The 23,449-nt window shown below is 35.7% G+C and overlaps 1 protein-coding gene across 3 annotated transcripts in view; it reads right to left on the minus strand.

Moving 5' to 3' along the window:
• Nucleotides 1-680: 680 nt before the first annotated feature.
• PPP1R12A (protein phosphatase 1 regulatory subunit 12A) overlaps nt 681-23,449 on the minus strand; it is a 90,649-nt gene continuing 67,880 nt past the window's right edge. For all 3 annotated transcript variants that reach the window (XM_079715958.1, XM_079715957.1, XM_079715956.1), the window contains 7 exons: nt 23,295-23,360; nt 17,601-17,617; nt 16,221-16,356; nt 12,731-12,835; nt 7,519-7,566; nt 3,879-3,929; nt 681-888 (listed from right to left, as the gene is read on the minus strand). In XM_079715958.1, coding sequence (XP_079572084.1) covers nt 802-888; nt 3,879-3,929; nt 7,519-7,566; nt 12,731-12,835; nt 16,221-16,356; nt 17,601-17,617; nt 23,295-23,360 — 510 coding nt within the window. In that variant the 3' untranslated portion in view covers nt 681-801. The remainder of the gene's footprint in view (nt 889-3,878; nt 3,930-7,518; nt 7,567-12,730; nt 12,836-16,220; nt 16,357-17,600; nt 17,618-23,294; nt 23,361-23,449) is intronic.

The following is a 23,449-nucleotide window of genomic DNA, read 5'->3' on the forward strand; positions in this document are numbered from 1 at the left end:
AATGTGAAGATTAAAGAATCTAACATCTTATACTACAATAATAAAAAACAAACAAAAACAAAAAAGTGACCAATGAAGGCAGAAAACAGGACTTAAAAGAATCTAATCTCAACTGACTTTAAAGCATTCATATAAGGAATAAATGCATATTGCACAAACAGTGAAAGCAAATGTTCCACCAAGCAATTCAGTTCCAGGTGGGGGACAACACAGCATTAGCCTAATATATGACAATGATCTCAGAAGAGCAAGTGTTCTTTTCTGTAAATGAGAAAGCTGTGAGACAGGAGAAGAGTCTGCCACATGAAGAGTTAGAAGGAAAAAATACAAACCCAAACGCAGATGTAAAGCAAAAAAAAAAAATTAAATATCGAAAAACTGGAAACTGTGGCACATCAAAAAATGCTGAATAACTGTCTTCTGTGAGAGCTGAGTTTTTGTTGACACAAAAGTATTTATGTACAACTAAGGCTTACTGGTTAAATATCTGAGGCATATCTGGCCTTGAACACTTTCCTTATATGCTGGAGCTGTAAACAAGTTTTCTCAGTCATAAAAAAAAAATCTTCTCAGCAGCTGCATTAACATGAAACAATGGTCTTGATACAAGGAAAAAAACAAACAAACAAACAAAAACACCAGAAAATTAAACAAAACAAAACTCCTAGATAAGAGGGCATTTGGCAGGATATCCAAAAATGACAGTCTCCAAGGATTCTTCCCAGGCTTCCAGTGACTGTCAATTATGGTCCACTGGGTTACTAATATGTGCAATTCCATTACTTGCTGCTTTTTCTTTTTTTATTTGGAAAGTTTGCTTATAACTCTGATCAAGGCCCCATTTTCATCCTTTAGCCTCTGGTTGTCTGCTTTTAGGTCTGGTAACATCTATGAGAGGAAAAACAGAAGAGAAAATTTTAATTCAATAAAAAGATAAAATATGATTCTTAATAAATGTTATATTTTTACCACAAGACACATGAACAAGCTTTGTCAGTTATATATATTTCTAGTGACTAAAACATGTATCAGGGAGAAACCCCCCCATTTGTGAAGCTAATTAGTTTAATAAATGATGAAATGAAAGGTTTATTCTCCCAAAGTTATCAACTGAAATGTACTAAATCACTTGACATTATGAGTCACGAGCACACCATATTAGAGCAGCCAAGGAAAGGAAGCCTATTTTTGTTAGGATAGGCTCTTAAAGGGAATTCCTTTAAGAGTTCCTGTCAGCCTAAATTAAGGCCTTTTGCTTTATTTATGTCAGACCTCAAACCATACTGTTATTCCACAAGAAAACCAGCCTATTTAGGGAAGTTTTGAGGGAATTAGACTTGTTCTAAATTATTAAAATTCCTTAAATGATTTACCTTGTACTAAGTTTAAGTGCCTAGTACAGTGTCTGATCCAAGATAAATGCTCAATTAAATGGTAACAAAGCAATTATTTCTATCATTAGAATAGTATAAAATAATTTATAAGCCAAAGTAGTAAGTCTGAATTTATAAAAATATCCAAGCATAGAAAAATATAACTAGTATTTGGAGTAAATAGAAAAACACACCCTTACATCCTGAAAACAATACTATTTTTTGTTTTACAGACAAACTGAAGGAGGGGGTGGAATTATTATAAGTTAATTGGATTTTCTACTAAGAATGATTTAAATCACATGTGCTCTGCCAGATTTGCTTGGAAATGGAATAGCTTATATTTTAGACATTAAAATATACTTTCCAAGATATTTAGGTCTCTTTCCTCGCTTTCAAAATGTACTAGGTTAGGGCTTCCCTGGTGGCGCAGTGGTTGAGAGTCTGCCTGCCGATGCAGGGGACACGGGTTCGTGCCCCGGTTTGGGAGGATCCCACATGCCGCGGAGCGGCTGGGCCCGTGAGCCATGGCCGCTGGGCCTGTGCGTCCGGAGCCTGTGCTCCGCGGCGGGAGAGGCCGCAGCAGTGAGAGGCCCACATAACGCAAAAAAAAAAAAAAAAAAAAAAAAAAAAAAAAAAATGTACTAGGTTATCAAATTAGATAAAAGTAAAACTACTTGCAAAATTACCTTAAGCAAAATCTTTATGAAGAGTTTAATATTATGTGGAACCAATCAATTCTTACCTGTGCTCAGAATGCATGGGTATAAAATACAGTAATCTGAAGTTTATTAGGATAAACTAATAACTTTATTAGGATGCCTCTGTTAATAGAAAACTAAGTGAATATTAACGAAGATGGTTCTGACTGAAAATGACATTATTTTGAAAAGCAGATAATTCATGTTTAATCTTCGGCTTCAACATATATTAATTATATGTAAAATACATGTTCCATTTTCTTTCTAGTAAAGAATTTTAAACAGCCATATTTTTAAGTGCTAAAATATTCGTAGAGTCAAAATGTGCACTAGCTTTGCAAAAGTGCAGACAAGTCTTTTATCTAAATGCCTCGATCATTCCCTCAGTTTACTGCAGTTTATCAGTCACAATACACAATTAGTGACACTTTCTAACATTCTGAGAAGCCATGCATAATTAAACAGTTATATGATAAGCTCCAGACACAATGGCATTAATTTGTAAAAGTGAGCTCAAGACACGCTTACTAATACAAAAACACCTGCCTGGCTCTACTAAGAAGAAATGATGAAACTATAAATTATAGATTCACAGACTGCAGTTGCCTACAGAACCCTGAGCGCTTGGCTACCACTCTTGTCAAGGCCCTATTCTCAGTCAGCAGTCGCTCATTTAATTCTCTCAGAGTTTGAATTTGCTTTATTTGGTGCAGATTCTGCAGGAATCAGAACATAAAGAAATAGAAAATAAAAAATAAGAAAGTGGAAAAGAGTACAATGAAAACAAAGAATCACAGATAACAAATGTAAGAAGAAAAAAATTAAGAGTCTTAAAAGAATATTCCATGAAATTTGCAAAAGTAAACAGTATAGTTCTAAAATTCTTTATCAAACAAAATACACAGGCAAACAAAATCCAAAAACATTTTCTCCAAAGCCATTCAATAATGTTTTAATTAGAAGCTAAATAATTCAACAGAAAAACATTTAAATCTTGAAATTCTAATTCTATGGGCATAATTTCCTATGCATTAGTCCATTAATTCATAATGTGATAGATATTTTATGCAAGACAATGTAATAAGAGGTAATCAATTAACTATGTCATTCTTTTTTCTCCTGAGAAGAATGTACCTTCCAATATTCAAAATGAACTTATTCTCACAGGTGATGCAGAGTTTGATAAACTGTACCTCTGACTGTCCACTACTCTAATGTCCTTTATTTTTTTAAATTTTTAAATTTTTTTTGCGGTACGCAGGCCTCTCACTGTTGTGGCCTCTCCCGTTGCGGAGCACAGGCTCCGGAGGCGCAGGCTCAGTGGTCATGGCTCACGGGCCCAGCCACTCCGCGGCATGTGGGATCTTCCCGGACCGGGGCATGAACCCGTGTCCCCTGCATCGGCAGGCAGACTCTCAACCACTGCGCCACCAGGGAAGCCCCTAATGTCCTTTATTTTCAAAAGAGAATATTTTTATAGTGATCCCTCCTCACCAGTTATTCTCCAAGGAAAAGAGTATTTGAACTCCAACAAATAAATGATAAATCCCAAATCTTATAGTCATTATTGTCCAGTTTATTCTATACCTGAACATCAAAAGTGCTATAAAAACTGATTAACAAAAAGATTTGAGTTTTAAACACTTTTCTAGCTCACCTAAAACCTGGATTCAGGAAGAAAGAGAAGCACAAGATATAGATAATTCACAAACTGTATAAGCAGCTTTAAGAACAATTAATGTAAACACAGTATCCGTAATGGTACTGTAAATTTTGAGTTTATACTGCAGCATGATTTACTTACTTTGAGCTCTTCTTCCATTTCAGATATTCTTCTTTCTAGAGCTCTTCGTTCCTAGATGAATTTAAGGTACTAATGTTAATGATATAATTATTATATTCTTACATTTTCTTCTAAATTGTGAAATCGTGACACTTTAGAATAAAAAATTAAATCAGGAGCAGTGTAGAAAAAGATGCGATGCCAGTGATGTGTAGAGAGCTTTCCAAAATTTGAGAGAAATAAATATGAAGGTCATTATTTTGTTACTTCCTGTAAGCTCTTTCTTTAAAGCTTTGACTTTCTGGTAAGATGCTACATAACACGTTCAAACTGTTTTTAGTTCACATAAAACTTAGGGATAGAGTAAACCAATACTCAAGACTGAGGATTGAATAGAAAAGAAAAAAAAAAAACTCACACAAAGATGCAATTGCTCTATAGTGATAAAAAGCAGAAAAGCAAGAAGCAAACGTGCCTAAAATATCTGTACTTCAAAATTTCAAAAGGATCTAAGAGATGTTCATCTCCTCCACCCACAATGTTAACTAGTCATTATTTGTCCAGTTGACTTCATAGCTTTGTATTTAGTTTGATACTCTACGTAGCATTAATGCAGTGAATCTAATGAAGAAGCAACTGTAGCATTTATTTATTTATTTTTTATTTTTTTTATTTTTTATTTTTTTTTATTTTTTTTTTTTTGTGGTACGCGGGCCTCTGACTGTTGTGGCCTCTCCCGTTGTGGCCACAGGCTCCAGACACGCAGGCTCGGCGGCCATGGCTCACGGGCCCAACCGCTCCACGACATGTGGGATCTTCCCGGACCGGGGCACGAACCCGCGTCCCCTGCATCGGCAGGCGGACTCCCAACCACTGCGCCACCAGGGAAGCGCCCTGTAGCATTTATTTTAAACTACCTTGTTTCAAAGAGTGATAGGCAAAGGCAACATACAGTATATTACTGCAGTGTACAGTTTTATTCTCCCTTAAATAATAAGCATTCTAGGGTGTTATGCAAAAAGCAAGCAGCAGTAATTAATGTGCTTAAAACTTTGGTTAGGTCATACCGCCCAGAAGATACTGACTCTTGCCGGTCACCTTTCAGATACAAACCATTTAAATTTAGTTTAATCATACTGAAACTATTTCTAAGACATTCTTTCCCAGATTAATAATTAATGTTGATATTTAGTAAAGCAGTACATTTACTGTAAATGTTAACGTTTTTAGAGTATGTGATTTTAAAAAATAGATGAAATCCTACCCATAGTCTTTTAAGTACTGTGTTATTCTACTATTAGCATGTTTAAACATTATTACACATTCAAAAATGTTACTTTTGATAAACAGACCTTTCTCCTATTTAACCATACATCCATGACACATTCATAAAAACCACTGCACTTCTCAAAATACTAGGACATATAATATCATATTTGATCCTCATAACTTTGTGAAATATCAGCAACAGCATTATTTCCTCCAACTGACAGGTAACAACCCCATCATTCTCAATTTTATTATGGGCCTTCAAGATTTTAACTATGTAGTGGCAAAGCAAGACAAGAACACTATACTGAACTGCCTCATTGCCAAATTGACAACTGTAAAGTTGCAGGAAATTTCTTATATTTAACAAATAAACTTATTATCATTTAAAAATATAGTTAAGAGAAAAAAATGCATATAAAGTGCTTAACTCAGTGCCTGCCTGGAATGTAAAAGAGTGCTAAATAAAAGTTAGCAGTTATTATTAATACTATGATTACCAATGTCTGTTAAACTGAAAGTAGATTAGCTACTTCATAATTTATCTGCATTTGACAGGCAGAAAGAGGAGGTCAGGTGAGAATGTCAGAATGTGAACATGTATATATTGTAGGTGTATAAGCCTAGATGAAAAAAAAAAGATAGACATTAAACCGTCACTTATCTCTACATGATAGGGAGATTTTATTTTCATCTTTTGTTAAAATTTTTGTAATAAATACATTACTTTCACAAAAATAAAATATTCTTAAAAATGTGACTATCTCAAAAATAAATAATATTTTGATTAAGTATATGGTTATCTATGTCTTTCGTCTCAACTATTAATATGGATAAAAGAGAACTGAAAACATTTCTTTACTGTTTCGCATATCTTGGATATAAAATTCAGTAAGTTATATTGTGATATAATAATCAACATTAAATTTAATAAAATAAGTGATTCCAAATTTTTAGCAATTATAAGTTAGATCAATAGTTTAAATGGCCCAGAACGATGATTTTTAAAACCTCATGAAATCATAGTTATTATATGTTACAATTTAGTAAATGACATAGACGTTAACTATTATGTTTATATATTCGGTATTTTTATCATTTCTCTCCTTTTTTGGGGTCAACAATGTAAATTTTTTTTTTTTTTTTCTGGTACGCGGGCCTCTCACTGTTGTGGCCTCTCCCGTTGCGGAGCACAGGTTCCGGATGCACAGGCTCAGTGGCCATGGCTCACAGGCCTAGCCGCTCCGCGGTATGTGGGATCCTCCTGGACCGGGGCACGAACCCGTGTCCCCTGCATCGGCAGGCGGACTCTCAACCACTGCGCCCCCAGGGAAGCCCAACAACGTAAATTTTTAAAATGGAATGGAAGAAAATATTCTCATATCAAGTGCTCTTGACTATTTATTCTTTGATCTAGAGATCAGAGCTCCACAGTATGTAATTGCTTCTCTGGCTGAAACCTTGAAAATCTAGCCACTGCTCAGCTGTACTACAGGTACTCTTTGAGTTAATTTTTCCGTAAACTTCTGATCATTTATAGATCTTCAACTGCTCAGACTAACTTGTGGAGTTTTTCTTATGCCCACTGCCAAATTCCTGGGCAATAATAATAATAAAAGGAGAAAAATACAAGTGAATATATCATGGCCAGATAAAAAATTGTAGAAAGACATAAAATGGTAAAAGGATTTTCTTGTAATCTTTTTTTTGTTTGTTTTAGAAGAGCCTACTTAAGTTAAATATTTAAACTCAAAATTAAATAAAATACTGTTAAATTAACTTTAAAAAGAATCTGAAAATTAGGTCCCCAGATCTTTAAAAACTTTAAGAATGGAAGTATTTTAATTTTGTAAAGAATTAAACTAAATGTATATATGATTAAAGTGTTTTAAGTATATCACCACAGAAAATCAAGGAGAGATAAATGGCATTTAAAAAATATCAGATTCTTCACTTTGTTATAAAGCAGAAACTAATTAAAAAAAAAAAAAAAAAAAAAAAAAAAAAAAAATACAGCACAAAAGTAAGAATATCAAAAATGAAGTGATTAATAATAAATATAATCAACTCAAAAAAAAAAAAAAAAAAAAAAAAAAAAAATATCAGATTCACTATCACAATGTGTACATTTAAGAATTAAGGTAAGATGTTTTTTTGTACATTAAAAGAATAACATGGTAAATTAAAATTAAGAAGGTAATTTCACCCCATAAGACTCTATAAAGAAGATAAGCTAGAAAACATTCATAATCAAATTACTGAATATTAATTTAAACTAATGAAAACTACCATCCATAAAAACAAAACTAAAGAAAACCAAAACAACCTACCATTGCTTATATAAAAAACAAAGGGGGAAATTGATTACTTATTCAGTAAGATGGATACTTACCCTTTTTTCCATTTCCAATAGTGACCTATCAGCAAATCTTTCTTGTCTCTGCAAGGAAGTCAGAAATATAAAAGCGATGTAACTGCAGTAAAGGTGGGGAACGGGAGAGGACCACAGTAACTCTCCTCTACTGGTAGTCAAAGGAATCACACTATTCAGGAGCAATACCCAGGTGTCAGCAAGGAAGAGAGAAGACAGGATTTCTACTGAAATAATAAAGAGTTAGAGCAATGCTTAGGAGTACAGTGGTCTCCATAGTTCTCATCGTTTATGTGTCGTTTCTCCTCGGGTCTGTACAGTTGAGCTGAGAGTAAGGATGCGTGAGTACTACGGAACAAAGCCAAACATATCCCAGGTTTCCCTCCGATGTTCCAGCTCTCGTTTCCTACACCAGGAAGGTGGCTGACCTTAGTGCTCAGATTCCACGACCGTGACTGAAATGTACTTCGGACCAGGCTGTGTGACTGTATCCATGCAGTCGGACCAGTAAACTGGTAAGAGGGTTCATATCCACTGTCATTTATAAGAAATCCTAGCCATATAGCTTTTCTTCTGGTAAGCTCAGGTCTCATTTTTTTCTGCTTCTTGTACTATGCAATCAACTAAAGTTGATAAATACTGAGATCTGGGGGATGAAAAGGACCCTTGGGGTTTTAAGCCACATGCTGCACTCAATACCAGAGAGCTGTGCATATGGGTATTGAGCACAGGACCAGTTAAAAAACAAGTGCTTAGTTCTCATTTACTTTGACCTCTGTTTATACATCTCCCTTGGGAATTCCTGGTCTATTTGCTGAAAATGAATTCATCAAAGGGCTCATTCCCCAGAAGCCAATCTGCTGAATAACCAATTTAAAAAATTTACCAAACATGGTTTTTGACTACTTAGTAAGAATGCTCTGCTATGATCATTAACCACAAAATATACTTTAAAAAACTCTCTCTACATACATATATATGGTTCATCACTGATTAAGCACAACTTCACTGTTTACTTTGGTGATTTAAAAAACATTTCTTGGGACTTCCCTGGTGGCGCAGTGGTTAAGAATCTGCCTGCCAATGCAGGGGACACAGGTTCAAGCCCTGGTCCGGGAAGGTACCACATGCCGTGCAGCAACTAAGCCTGAGCGCCACAACTACTGAGCCCACATGCCACAACTACTGAAGCGCTCATGCCTAGAGCCCATGCTCCACAACAAGAGAAGCCACCGTAATGAGAAGCCCGCGCACTGCAATGAAGAGTAGCCCCCGCTTGCCACAACTAGAGAAAGCCGGCAGGCAGGAACAAAGACCCAAAGCAGCCATAAATAAGTAAGTAAATAAATAAATAAAATAAAATAAAATAAAATAAAATAAAAACCATTTCTTTAGGGGACTTCCCTGGTGGCGCAGAGGTTAAGAATCCACCTGCCAATGCAGGGGACATTGGTTTGATCCCTGGTCTGGGAAGATCCCACATGCCGCGGAGGAACTAAGCCTGTGCGCCACAACTACTGAAGCCCGTGCACCTAGAGCCCATGCTCTGCAACAAGAGAAGCCACCACAATGAGAAACCCGTGCACCACAACGAAGAGTAGCCTCCGCAAGTAGAGAAAGCCCATGTGCAGCAACGAAGACTCAACTCAGCCAAAAATAAATAAATAAATAAAATAAATTAACAAAACAAACCAAACATTTCTTTATATAGTTTTCTCTTCTGTCAACCCTTTCAACATTCATATTTTTGTATCATCAGGGCTTGTAAACCAAGATACTTTTTGACCCCTTTTTGCACAATTTCTCTTTTAACGTTATAGTATATAAATAAAGATCTAAATCATGGCCATCTAACTTGTTTAATTTAATTTAATTTTTTTTTTTGCCCACACTGCACAGGTTGCAGGATCTTAGTTCCCCAACCAGGAATTGAACCCATGGCCTCAGCAATGAAAGCACAGAGCCCTAACCACTGGACTGCCAGGGAATTCCTAATCTGTTGTTTTAAACGATTTTATTTTTTGTGCTTACTCTTTCTGGAAAAATAGAAGTTAATGTATTCCCATTGCTTACTGTTAGAAATCAAATTCAGAATTTCAAATAAGATGAGACTTTCAGGGATTTCCCTGGTGGCACAGTGGTTAAGAATCCACCTGCAAGGCAGGGGACACAGGTTTGAGCCCTGATCTGGGAAGATCCCACATGCTGCAGAGCAACTAAGCCTATGTGCCACAACTACTGAGACCGCACGCCACAGTTACTGAAGCCCACAACCTAGAGCCTGCGCTCTGCAACAAGAGAAGCCACCGCGACGAGAAGCCCGCGCACCGCAATGAAGAGTAGCCCCCGCTCACTGCAACTAGAGAAAGCCTGTGAGCAGCAACGAAGACCCAACACAGCCAAAAATAAATAAATAAATATTTAAAAAGATGAGACTTTCAGCTAATTCTGATATACTTTTGATGTTTTTATTTTATTTTTAATTAATTAATTAATTTTATTTACTGTTTTCATTTTGGCTGCATTGGGTCTTCAGTGCTGCTCGCGGGCTTTCTCTAGTTGAGGTGAGCGAGGGCTACTCTTCGTTGGGTTGCGCGGGCTTCTCATCGCGGTGGCTTCTCTTGTTGCGGAGCACGGGCTCTAGGTGGGCATGCGGGCTCAGTAGTTGTGGCTCACGGGCTTAGTTGTTCTGCAGCATGTGGGATCTTCCCAGACCAGGGCTCAAACCCGTGTCCCCTGCATTGGCAGGTGGATTCTTAACCACTGCGCCACCAAGGAAGCCCAACTTTAGTTAATATTTTTGGTAAATATTCTAGTTAAAGCTGTTAAAATAACAATTGGTAAACCTGGTGAATTGACATTTGACAAAATAATTATTCATCAACTGGTTTCTGGTAAATTAACCTATTTCCCTCCCTTGAAGACTGTACAGGGAGTAGGGTGGCTGGGTTAAGGCAGGATTCAAGGATTCTAGAGTCCTTGGCTAAATACTATCACATAGACCTAAACTTCAACTTTAATTCTTTTGGCTGCGCTGCGGCTTTTGCACCATCTTAGTTCCCCAACCAGGGATTGAATCCGGGCCCACGGCAGTGAAAGCACGGAGGCCTAACCACTGGACCACCAGGGAATTCCCAAGATTAATTCCTAACAGGATGATGGTTCCCTTGGAAAAATCCCACGTGACTATCAAAACTGCCACTACTATGTATATTCATGAACAGTTATAAAAGAAATGTTAAAAAAAAAAAACATCAGGTGGAAAGATTCACAGTAGACTTAAATGCTCAGGATAAGTAACTCTAAAATTGAACAAAAAGTTTAATGTCCTATCAGTTTTACCTTTACATATATCCCTAAATTTTTGAAATGACATTTACATAGTGTAAGATACTAACTTTGAATATTTACTCATTATCTCATACTCTAATTACCCCTCCTACTATTAATTCAGTATACTGGGCATGATACTTAGAATGCCTGCTAAGACAGAAGCTGTCATACTCTTTAATGCAGTGACTTTATTTCTCTGGCCACAGGCAATGGGATCAGAAATTGGTACCTGACCCAAAGGAAGCTTGCAAGAGTTGTCCAGTGTCCTATGAAATGGTCACTAATAGGTCTATGGGCACTAACAGGACTGCTTCACGTTGATGATAACTGGCTAATTCTATCAGTTCCCCTCTCTTCTAGAGTTTGAATGAGAAACATATAGGAAGAATTAGATGACAAGAGAGTAGGCAGAAAAGCAGAGAAACATAGAGATGGCAGTAAGCAGTGGAAACACAGATTAGCTGAATCACCATAAGACAGAATACTACAGTAGGGAGCAGTGGACATTTTTATTTAGAAAATATTATGACCAAATCTCTAGAGCTGAAACTATTTTCAGGGAACTAGTTATGATATTTTGCAGCGGCTCACTAAGCTACTAATGCAACCTGAAGAATGATGACGTTCCAGTTTACCATGAAGCCTAAGTGTAAGACGGCAAGTTTAAACTTGTGTGACAGCCCAAGTTTTTATGACACCTCACTATGAAACGTGTTCTTGTTCTGCTGTACTTCACTGTGTATCTTCATAGTAAACCCTCATTACCTGATGGAATCTGAGTCTTCATAACCTCACAAGGTTAGCGTGATACCTGCAAATTTAGCACAGTCTCCACTGTACATAAACAACTGCTTCACAATGTAATAGTGGTTAACAACAAAAAAGGACCTGCTAATAAGTGTAAGTTCAACATAGAGAAGTAATTTTAAAAATTATGAGAAAGATGAGTATAAAAGAATGGTCACAGAAAGTATGCAGTCTCATTTATAGAACTGAGGACGCCATTTTAGATCAGTGTTTTCAAACTGGATTCTAAAAGTTTAGTGCAGAAATGTGTTTATGCTAGAAAGTCTTATGTTAAAATTAAACAAGTTTGTTTCCTTAAAAATTACAGGACTCGTTAGAGCCTTTCACATATAAATAAACCCTGTAAAATCTCCAAGATATAGAATATATAGTATTTCTCAGTTTCTTGGATCACAAGGCTCTTTCCTCTTCTTTTTTTTTTTTTTGTTTTGAAGAGGGGCAAGAGAAGGAAGAGGGAATGTGCCAGAACTATCTCCCAGAGCGAGTGTTTTATGAAAAAAGAGCTTGGGAAACAATTCTTAGATCATACACATCTTAGATCATATGTACAAGGCTGTGAGTTCTGCTTGGCTATCCTAGTTTTCTTGTCTAAAATGATCTCTGCTAGGTTGTTGCACAGAAGGAAGGTAAAAGGAGTTATGACTAAAATTATCTTCTTCCAGAATTATTATGTCAAATCAGGTTTTTTTGGATTAAACAGGAAACATTCATAATGAATAAAGATTATTATACAAAATTTTATGGCTTTAAGAAGATTTTGTATAGATGCTTTGCCTTGCTACATTTGGTATGCTGGAAATAAGCTGGAAATAAGCATTTAAAATCCTTCACGTACCACAACATAGGTATTAAAAGGCTTAAAAATACTTTGACTTTCTACAGTAAGGCTATATATGTCCATATTTTAAATTTACTTTAGAAGAAAATAAATTATCGGTAAACTGTATTATCTTGATTCTGTCCTACTAATAAATAAGCTATTATCAATAACCAAACTTATATCTAGAACACAAGAGAACATTTCAATGCAATTTTTAGATAGAATAAATCACAACCAATACCTTTAGAGTAACAAAGAGAAAAAGGTACAAACCTGGGTGGCCTTTTCCAATTGTAATTTAAGATCTGTCAGTTCCATATTTGTATCATGTAGCTGTGCTTTCAGCTTTTCATTTTCAGCTAGAATTTGTTCATAAAGCTATATAAATTAGGGGAGAAGAACAAATTACTTTTCTGCTTTTTTTACTATTTTAAGAAGATTTCCCATTGATTATATTATTAAAACAGAAAGATTAATGTAACATATGAACTATTAAAGAAAGTATTAAAAAATATTTTAATGCTTTGTGGTCTCAAGGCAGAAATTTTTGGTTATTCAGGTGTGTTTGTCCCACATAAACTCTTTAAAAACTAGTTCTGGTATTTAAAATTTATTACTTCACTGAAAATCCTGACTTTTCAGTTTGATTTTAAAAATTCAGTTATCTGATAAAGAGGGACCACACAGCTGCACAGTGACCTCAGCTGGAGTTCAGGAGCGTTATGATTTTTATTTGGGGTCTGTGAGCTTTTCTGCCTATCATTCACTCTTTAATTCCTGATACTGAGATGGGAGTATCAGCTGCATTTATCATTATACTTGTATTATTTTTACTAAAGGTAAAAGGAAAGTGAAATATTTCTTGAACACTTTCATAGCCCTTGAATCTACTACTTTTTTCCTCATCTCTACTACTACAACCATAGATGTCTACAGTCATCTCTTACCTAGACATTTCTATTATTAGAATTGTTCTCCTGACCTCTCTTTAATCTGTTTTATACAAAGCAGCAAGAGTTAAATTCTCAAAATGACAATCTAATAATTTTCATAGGCCAACCAATCCATTAACCTCGATACATTAAAAACCCTTGGATGGCTTCCCAATGTCCTCAGTATAAGGAAATCCTTATAACAGCCTGTAAGGCACTGATGGTTTGGTCCCAGCCTACACATCTGTAGGTGCAAACTCACGCCGCCATCCCCTTCGCCCTACTAGCCATACTGAACATTTAATTGCTTCAGTACATCGTGTACCTCCCACCACCAGGCTGGCTTGTGTGCTTACCCTTCTCTCCATCTGGAACACTTGTTTCTCCCATGTTTGCCAGTTAACTCCTAATCGTCCTTCTGTTCTTGGCTGAAATGTTACTTCCTTAGGAAATCTATCCTTAGGCCCTGACACTTTCTTTTGTTACACACTTTTATAAAACTGTTTCTTTATTTCAGGATAATGGTTTCAATTTAAAAATTATCCATTGATTTGTATCATTGTATGATAAGGTCTGTCTGGAAGATGCTCATAAGAGCAGGGACAGGATCTCCATCTCCACTGCCCATGAGCAGCACTTCACTACTAATTTAAGCACAATTCAGTGTTCAGTTCTTTACTGAATGAATGAATCTTATTCCTAACATAAACTGACCCCCTACCTTCCTTTTCTTGTTGATTTGGCTTGTAAGAAAGTGGGTGATTCAAATAGCCGCCAAATACCTGGGGACATGTACAAATACCACACACCTTTTTCCTCCACAACAAACTTCATTAGGTTTATTCAAAGCTTACAATATGAAGAATCATGATCTTCAGAATTCTAGATTATTTTGTTGCCAGGACTCATTTCTTAATTAGTTCCGTCCTTAACCCTTAACAGCACTTGAACTATCTCACAAGTTTTTTGGTTACCTAGGAAATACTATACTCCTGGGAAAAGCTATATTCTTTGTTTGGCTGCTTCCTATTAACAAATAAAAGATTTCACACGCACACCCCTACCCCAAATCTACTCAGTGCCCCCTTTCAGCTCAACCACAGTATTACAGTACTGGCCTGAGAGACTTAAATGTGCAGGAAGTCCTGGGTACTTTCCCTTTTCCTTCAAATAAACAAATAGGTTTTTTTTTTTTTTTTTTTTACATCTGATGTGTTAGTTTCTGCTTCATAACAAAGTGAATCAGTTATACATATACATATGTTCCCATATCTCTTCTCTCTTGCGTCTCCCTCCCTCCCACCCTCCCTATCCCACCCCTCTAGGTGGTCACAAAGCACTGAGCTGATCTCCCTGTGCTATGCAGCTGCTTCCCACTAGCTACCTATTTTACATTTGGTAGTGTATATAGGTCCATGCCACTCTCTCACTTTGTCCCAGCTTACCCTTCCCCCTCCCCATATCTTCAAGTCCATTCTCTAGTAGGTCTGTGTCTTTATTCCCGTCTTACCCCTAAGTTCTTCATGACCTTTTTTTTTCTTTCTTAGATTCCATATATATGTGTTAGCATACGGTATTTGTTTTTCTCTTTCTGACTTACTTCACTCTGTATGACAGACTCTAGGTCCATCCACCTCACTACAAATAACTCAATTTCGTTTCTTTCTTTTTTTTTTTTTTTTTTTTTTGCGGTATGTGGGCCTCTCACTGTTGTGGCCTCTCCCGTTGCGGAGCACAGGCTCCGGACGCGCAGGCTCAATGGCAATGGCTCACGGGCCCAGCCGCTCCGCGTCATGTGGGATCTTCCCGGACTGGGGCACGAACCCGTGTCCCCTGCATCGGCAGGCAGACTCTCAACCACTGCGCCACCAGGGAAGCCCCAATTTCGTTTCTTTTTATGGCTAATATTCCATTGTATATATGTGCCACATCTTCTTTATCCATTCATCTGTTGATGGACACTTAGGTTGCTTCCATCTCCTGGCTATTGTAAATAGAGCTGCAATGAACATTATGGTACATGACTCTTTTTGAATTATGGTTTTCTCAGGGTATATGCCCAGTAGTGGGAGTGCTGGGTCATATGGTAGCTCTATTTGTAGTTTTTTAAGGAACCTCCATACTGTTCTCCATAGTGGCTGTATCAATTTACATTCCCACCAGCAGTGCAAGAGGGTTCTCTTTTCTCCACACCCTCTCCAGCATTTATTCTTTCTAGAGTTTTTGATGATGGCCATTCTGACTGGTGTGAGATGATATCTCACGGTAGTTTTGATTTGCATTTCTCTAATGTTTAATGATGTTGAGCATCCTTTCATGTGTTTGTTGGCAATCTGTATATCTTCTTTGGAGAAATGTCTATTTAGGTCTTCTGCCCATTTTTGGATTGGGTTGTTTGTTTTTTTGTTATTGAGCTGCATGAGCTGCTTGTAAATTTTGGAGATTAATCCTTTGTCAGTTGCTTCATTTGCAAATATTTTCTCCCATTCTGAGGGCTGTCTTTTGGTCTTGTTTATGGTTTCCTTTGCTGTACAAAAGCTTTTAAGTTTCATTAGGTCCCATTTGTTTATTTTTGTTTTTATTTCCATTTCTCTAGGAGGTGGGTCAAAAAGCATCTTGCTGTGATTTATGTCATAGAGTGTTCTGCCTATGTTTTCCTCTAAACAAATAGCTTTTTATATTCTACTTACCATTAATTGCCCAAAAGTGAAAATTTAAGTAAGTTATTTCAATAAACTGATTTAATTATGAGTTTCCAGGAGTAATATCCAAACATAAAAATCTCAACAAAAAGATTATTTTTAATTAAATATAAATAAATAACCCAGTACCTTTTTAAAGTCAGTTGAATCATCCTTTTCCAGCCTGCTACTGTAAGGTTTTCTTTCTTCTGAGTAACTGTATGATCCAGAGCGACCCAGCAAGGAATCATACCGATCACTAGCTGATGTAGAACTGATTTCATATCTTCAAAAGATGAGTTTGAGTCAAAATCTTTATTATAGGCTTTCACAACTTACATTAACATGCATCCTAGTATATTTAGCTAGATATTCCAAAATGGTAGGTAATATTCTCCTTCATCGGTTATCTAATTAACTTTCATGATATATAATAAATAAATGGGAAGTTATTTTTAACACTAATTTCCCTTAATTGAGAAGGGGAGTTCAAAATCTCTATATTTGAAAGTCAAAACTGGTTTTACATCACGATAAATTATTTCAACAATTTTAAACTGTATATTTTTTCCCCCACATTTTAACATCTCTAAAATCAGAACAAGGCTTACAAGTGATGGGTATTATAGTTTAACTGGTAGCACTTTTCCTTTTTTTAAGTGGCATACAATTGTATTTTAAAATTAGTAACATTTTAGATGATGAACTAACTAGAGTCTATCTGAAGTGACAGATAGTACTATGCCATTTTATATAAAGGACTTGAGCATCTGTGAATTTTGGTATCCGCTGCGGAAGCCGGGGCGGGGGAGGGTGGATCCTGGAACCAATCCCTCAGGGATACTGAGGGACAACAGAACAGTTTGTCCTAAACAAGAAGAACATATCTCATTTGAAAATGAGGATCCTCTTATTATCTAGTTCTGAATTTGCGTTACTTTTTCTGATAAATGCTACTGCCTCTACACTTCAATTCAACAGAATCATCAGTATACAAAAATTTGTTCTTAGTTTTATAAAGCTTTGGTTAACAATTATGGGCAAGAGGAACAAAAATTAGATTCAAGGATATTGTGGAGGTTCTCTGAAAAGATGAACAATTTGAGCTAGAAGACACTTTTAAAAAGTGTCTTCATTGGTTTTCTTTTATCTGAAGCAGGGATAAGAGAGAAGATTCTGAATACCTAGTGAAATAAATTTCTGGTGGGTTTCATCAGTCTCTGATGTGAATAATGAGATGGTCAGTGTTGAAGTAAAACTTAGGATGGTTAGGAAAACTAAGAAAAGTTATCACTGTTGCAAAGATCTGAGAAAAAATCTTTCTTAGTGACTTACTGTAACTATCGAACTAGAAGTAAAGCCATTGATAAAGAAAGCTATTAACACTTATCAGGTCATCTAAATATCTATAGATTTTTTATTATTAAAATAATTCTACCAACTTAAAAAGTTTATAAATTTCTAGCAACATATTTTTAGAAAGGATAAAAATGAGAAAAAGGTCAGTAAAAGAAAAAAAGTAAAACATACCTAGAAATGGAATCCGTCTATAAAGAGAGAAAAACATAAGCATAACTAAATTTTTATGCTTTCATTAAAGTAACTTATTGATTAATCAAGAAAATTTAACACCAATACTGTTTTCACACTATTAAACTAACACCTATTTATTATATACACTTTAATGTGGTTGTTCTTACAAAGAAATTCTAGAACAGTCACTGTATATTTCTACTTGTCTAATACTATACGATTACATTTGCCAATTTATAGTCATATTTTGTGAATTTTTACAAAATGGCACCATACATTATTTTTTTAATTAGAAGGGAAAAAAAGAGAGACTAAGACATATCCATTACTTACAACCCGCTTAGCAGGAAAAAGTAACATTTATATTAAGAAATGCAAGTTTATTATGGGACATCTCAAAGCAATTATCTTTCCCATTTTTCTGTTTTTGAGGCCATCAGAGACAAACAAATGAATGCCTAAAGCATTTTATGTATGACAGTATATACATATTTTGCTTAAAACTTATTTTCTGGAAATCCAGCTATACGTTCCTTCAAAGTTTAGCAATTAGGGGACAGGAAATTATAATTAATTTTCTTAAGCAAGTGGTATGCTATACTGAAGTTCCAAAACTCTTCTTATCTAAATGGTGAAATGATTAATAGGATAAAATAGTCTTATTGAAGTCAAAGAATTTTTTGGGGGTGGTCATCTTTAGCTCTTTCTCTTTCTATTGAAACACTCACTTAATCTATAATTTTCTATAAAGTAACTATTCAGAAATGGTTTGTTAAATTTCTGAATTTAGATATTTATACTTACCCTTGAATGCACTGTGAAATTACTGGGTTCCTTTGGGACTGTCTGAAGTCTCATTCAGACTAAAAATGTCTTCCTAAGTCTATTTAAGTTTCCTTTGCAAAACCAATTTCTTACCTGCTTCCTATTTTTTTGATGTAATGCTTTACTTCATTGATTTATTTTTTAGTTTTATAATAATGAACAATTTTGAAGTTAAATTTCAATTTTCATGATATTCAAACTCATAAGCTGCTAAAAGAGTAGATTTTGAAAGTTCTTATCACAAGAAAAAAAATTTGTACTTATGTGTGGTGATGATGTTAACTAGACTTATTGTGCTAATCATTTCACAATACACAAATATTAACAACTTTATACATGTGCAACTAATATAATGTTATATGTCAATTATATCTCAATTTAAAAAAAGAGCAGAAACAAACAAAAGATATTATTTATCCAAATTCAGGAAACTAGCCACACATGAAATAAAATGTATACATATCAAATGAAAACATCACATCTCACCTCACAGTCTGCACTCTGGTTCACTGATTTAAAATTTAAGAATAAATAAAAACTCCAAGTAGTCAGAGAAATCACTCAAATTCTATTTCTTTGCCTTTAAAAAGCATGGTGCTAGTATTGGTTATGTTTTATATTTTAAAAATTGTAGTAGAAAGCACATAAAACAAAATATACCATGTAAGCCACTTTTAAGAGTATAGTTCAGTAGCACTGATGATATTCACACTGTTGTGCAACAGCTCTCTATAATTTTTTTCATCTTGCAAAACTGTGATTTTATACTTATTAAACAAAACCCCATATTCTCCTACCCCTAGCTCCTGGCAACCACAATTCTACTTTCTGTTACCCATGAGTTTGAATACTCTAGGTACCTCATTTAAGTAGAATCATACAGTATGTGTTTCCTGTGAACTGCTTATTTCACTTAGCATAATGTCCTTGTGGTTCCCTGTGTTTCAAAATTATTTTTCCAAAGTAAAAAAGCCCTTTAAGTTTTTTTGATTACAGTACCATAAACTCATATAAAATACCACAGTATAAAAAGTTCCTCTATAATTCCCCATCTCTCAAACACCCTAGATAACCACTGTTAATCTTTTCTGCATACATATCTTTGTGAACACATAAAATATCTATCCATGCAAATACATTTGATACATTCCCAACTAATAGACAATTAGGATGTTTTCAATATTTTGCTTCAAGAGCCATGCTGCTGTTAACACTTTAGACTTGTCTTTCCAAACTTAAGTCATTTCATTGGGGATAAATTTCTCAAAGTGGAATTGCTAAGCTAAAAGGCATGAACTTTTTCTCAAGCCTTCAGATTTGTACTGCTAAACTGATTTCCCAAGAAAACATATTAATTATAATCCCAAAATCTTATATGAAAATGCCTATTTCAATACTAATCATGCCAAACCTAAGCATTATTAACCTTTGCCAATTTCACTTTTGTATTAATTGTTATATCTTTGGTTATTAATCAGAGTAAATGTAGTTTAAGCTTGTTGGCCATTTATATTTCTTCTTTTGTAACATTTATAAATTTCATGGATTCTGCCTCTATTTTACTGTCTTTTAAATAGTACAAATATTAATCTTCTAAATGTTACAAAAGAGGGCTAAGCTTATTTACTTTTTAAAAATTTATTTATTTATTTATGGCTGCATTGGGTTTTCATTGCTGTGCACAGGCTTTCTCTAGTTGCGGCAAGTGGGGGCTACTCTTTGCTGCGGTGTGCGGGCTTCTCACTGCGGTGGCTTCTCTTGTTGTGGAGCACGGGCTCTAGGCGCACGGGCTTCAGCAGTTGTGGCTCGCGGGCTCTAGGGCACAGGCTCAGTAGTTGTGGTGCATGGGCTTAGTTGCTCCACGGCCTGTGGGATCTTCCTGGACCAGGGATCGAACCTGTATCCCCTGCATTGGCAGGCGGACTCTCAACCACTGCGCCATCAGGGAAGCCCCAGCTTATTTACTTTTAACTGAGCAAATGTGTCTCAATTTTAATACGGGAGTCTTTTTTTGCCATTTTCTAGATTTACATGTTTAAATAATCAAATCTGCTAATCTTTTCTTTCTAGTTTCTTGCCTTGGTGTCTGTCTTACTTAAATTTTTGATTTATTACTAATGTTCTTTTCATGGTAAAAGTTTTATCATCCAATAGTTTAATGAAACCAAATTATAATAACCCAAGCAACAGAAGTCCCATTTTTGGAAATAATGAACCATATTATGATAAAGTAATTCAAATTTCATCTTAATTTTAATTTATATCCTAAAGGTAGCTTCACAGGTAATTCAAAATATTTAACAACTTTTTGGCAACTTACAATTTACTTTGAAGCAAAAAAGTATATGCTACAAAGCCATTTTTCAATTTGGTGAACTGGGATTCTATAAACTGAATACAAGTTTTGTTATCAGACACACTTCTGAGGTAATGATAAAATGCACCGAAGAATTGTGTTGCTTATACTTTTTCACAGAAAAAAAAAGGGCTGATGCTACAAATTTTCATAAGAGAGCAACACTTACTTAGTGGAAGCACTTTTCTAGTCTATTGTAAAGACACTATGGGTTAGTGTCTTAACCTCCACTCTTCCTTTTCCTCATGGTACAGCAGTCATTAAGTTTAGATGAGATAGTATGTAGCCCACATTAGCAGCAAAACAGCTGCAATATATCAGTAGTAGGCCTTGTCTGACATAGAGGGTTGTGTAATATAACTGAATTATAATAAATTCTCTTTGTTTAATCCAGTTTAAGCTGGGTTTTGCGTTACTTGTAACTGAAAAAAATGCTAGCACAAACTAAGATCAAAACAATCCTCTATTTAAAATGAACAAAAACTATTTAAATTGTTTGGAACTAAGAAAAATTTTCTTCATAGAAACAATATTCTACTCAACCTTAATGTATCTCATGTATAATTTTAACAGTAAAACTTAAATATAACATATATTAATATGCTTCAAAATCACAACTTTGTAAGCCAGAAAATCTTTCCCCTCCTATCCCAGCCTGCTGGGATGGGGGATCTGGGTGATATGGCAGTGAGAAGGGTCAGCTGGAGATGGTTTACTAATTCCTTTGCTTTTGTTTACCTGTCCATTGTTTTTCCTTGAAAGATGGGAGTTCATAGTGGGCAAGGAAGATGATGGACAAGTTTACAGAATATAATAAAGAAGAGACATAGGTGAAATGGGTGAGTGCTGACAACTGAGGCAAAGGGTTTAAAAATGACAAAACTTTTGCCCTGCAAATAATTTACCCTTGTTAGTAATTAATTCCTCAATCTGTCTGGCTATCTAAAGGTAAAATAAAAGTAACTTTTGGGTCAAAATAGGCCCTAAGAGTAATGTCCAGAGTCACCTAGCACAGAGAACCAACTTCTGGGCACTTCACATTGTTGTAGATCCCTGCGACTGAAAGTAATTTTAACAGCTTTATGTAGGAACGCCAAGTCAAAATGAAGAAAATATGATCAGAATACCATTTCAGGCTAGACAGTGCTGAGTTGAAAACATTAAGACTAACTTATGTTGTACAGATCTACCCTTATGTGAATACAGCTCTTCTAAGTATGTCAGCTTTGTGCACAGCCAAACAACAGGGAACAGAGGGGCAAAGAAACTAGTGGGAAGAAACTTTCATCATCTGCTAGCTATGCAAGCTTGTCATTCAAACTTGCCTTAGTTTCTTCATCAATACTGAGGAGGCAAGGTGGGGGGACTTTTCCTGAAGATTATTGGGGAAGGTCAGCTGTGATAAGGAATGTAAAATCTTTTAGAGACACTACATTTCTAAACAAATGTAAAGCAAGTTAAAATGACCTATTATCTTCTCCAGAATACAGCTTTGCCATTTACAAAACTAAAATCTGGATCTGGTAAGGTATGCACTACTTCTGGATATTCTTTAGATACTTTTCTTTGGTCAAAGGTTATTACAGGTAGCCCCTGCTTTTCAAAAGTTCGTTTACGCCACTTTGCTTTTACGAAAAAAGGCAAAAAGTGCAAACAGTACTCAACATGTTTTACAGCGAGCCATTATAGAGGCAGCACACCCTCAGCAGCAAAAGAGGCACTGCCAAGCTCCTTCCCTGGGAACTACACTCAGTTTAAGCTGTCACAGTTTTGGACTGTGTCTTTGAGCACCACAATTTATCTCAATTTATCTCTTGCAACCGGTAGCAAGATGTGTCCTAAGGTAATTCCCTCTTCACTTTATGTGGCTTACTGAAGATTATGGAACACTCTACTTTTGGATAGCAGTGGAAACCTGTATTCTCTTCTTTGTTTTTTCTTTTCAACTTTGAAGGTTAATTTACATATTTCTTTTCAACTTTGAAGGTTAATTTACATACAATAAACTACATCCACTTAGGGTACACAGTTTGATGAGTTTTGACAGTTGTGTATATCCAAAAAAATACCTCTACAATCAAGATCTAGAACATTCCCAATGTCTCTAAAATACTCTTTGTGCCCCTTTCCAGTCCCTCCACGCCTGATTCCAGAAAACCACTGATGGTCTATCCCCAGCAGGCAGGTACAGTGTGCAGTAACTGTCTGACATGAATAAATATAAACACAAGTAAAAAGTAACCCTTAAAAAATACGGGGGCCTCCCTGGTGGCGCAGTGGTTGAGAGTCCGCCTGCCGATGCAGGGGATACGGGTTCGTGCCCCGGTCCGGGAGGATCCCATATGCCGCGGAGCGGCTGGGCCCGTGAGCCATGGCCGCTGAGCCTGCGCGTCCGGAGCCTGTGCTCCGCAACGGGAGAGGCCACAACAGTGAGAGGCCCGCGTACCGCAAAAAAAAAAAAAAAAAAAAAAATACGAATACTTCTAAATACAAAAAATAATGTTATTTACCTGAGTTTCTTTCTTATTGGATCCCTCTTCTGTATCTGATTGTTGTTCTTGTTCATTTTCATCACTCTAAAATAGATTTTAAAAAAGTAAAGATAAATTTCAAACGATTAATATTTAAATACATTAGGATTTTTGTAATTTAAAATGACCCTTGA

The sequence above is a fragment of the Hyperoodon ampullatus genome, assembly GCF_949752795.1.
Source record: "Hyperoodon ampullatus genome assembly, chromosome: 11".
NCBI classification, from domain to species: domain Eukaryota; kingdom Metazoa; phylum Chordata; class Mammalia; order Artiodactyla; family Ziphiidae; genus Hyperoodon; species Hyperoodon ampullatus.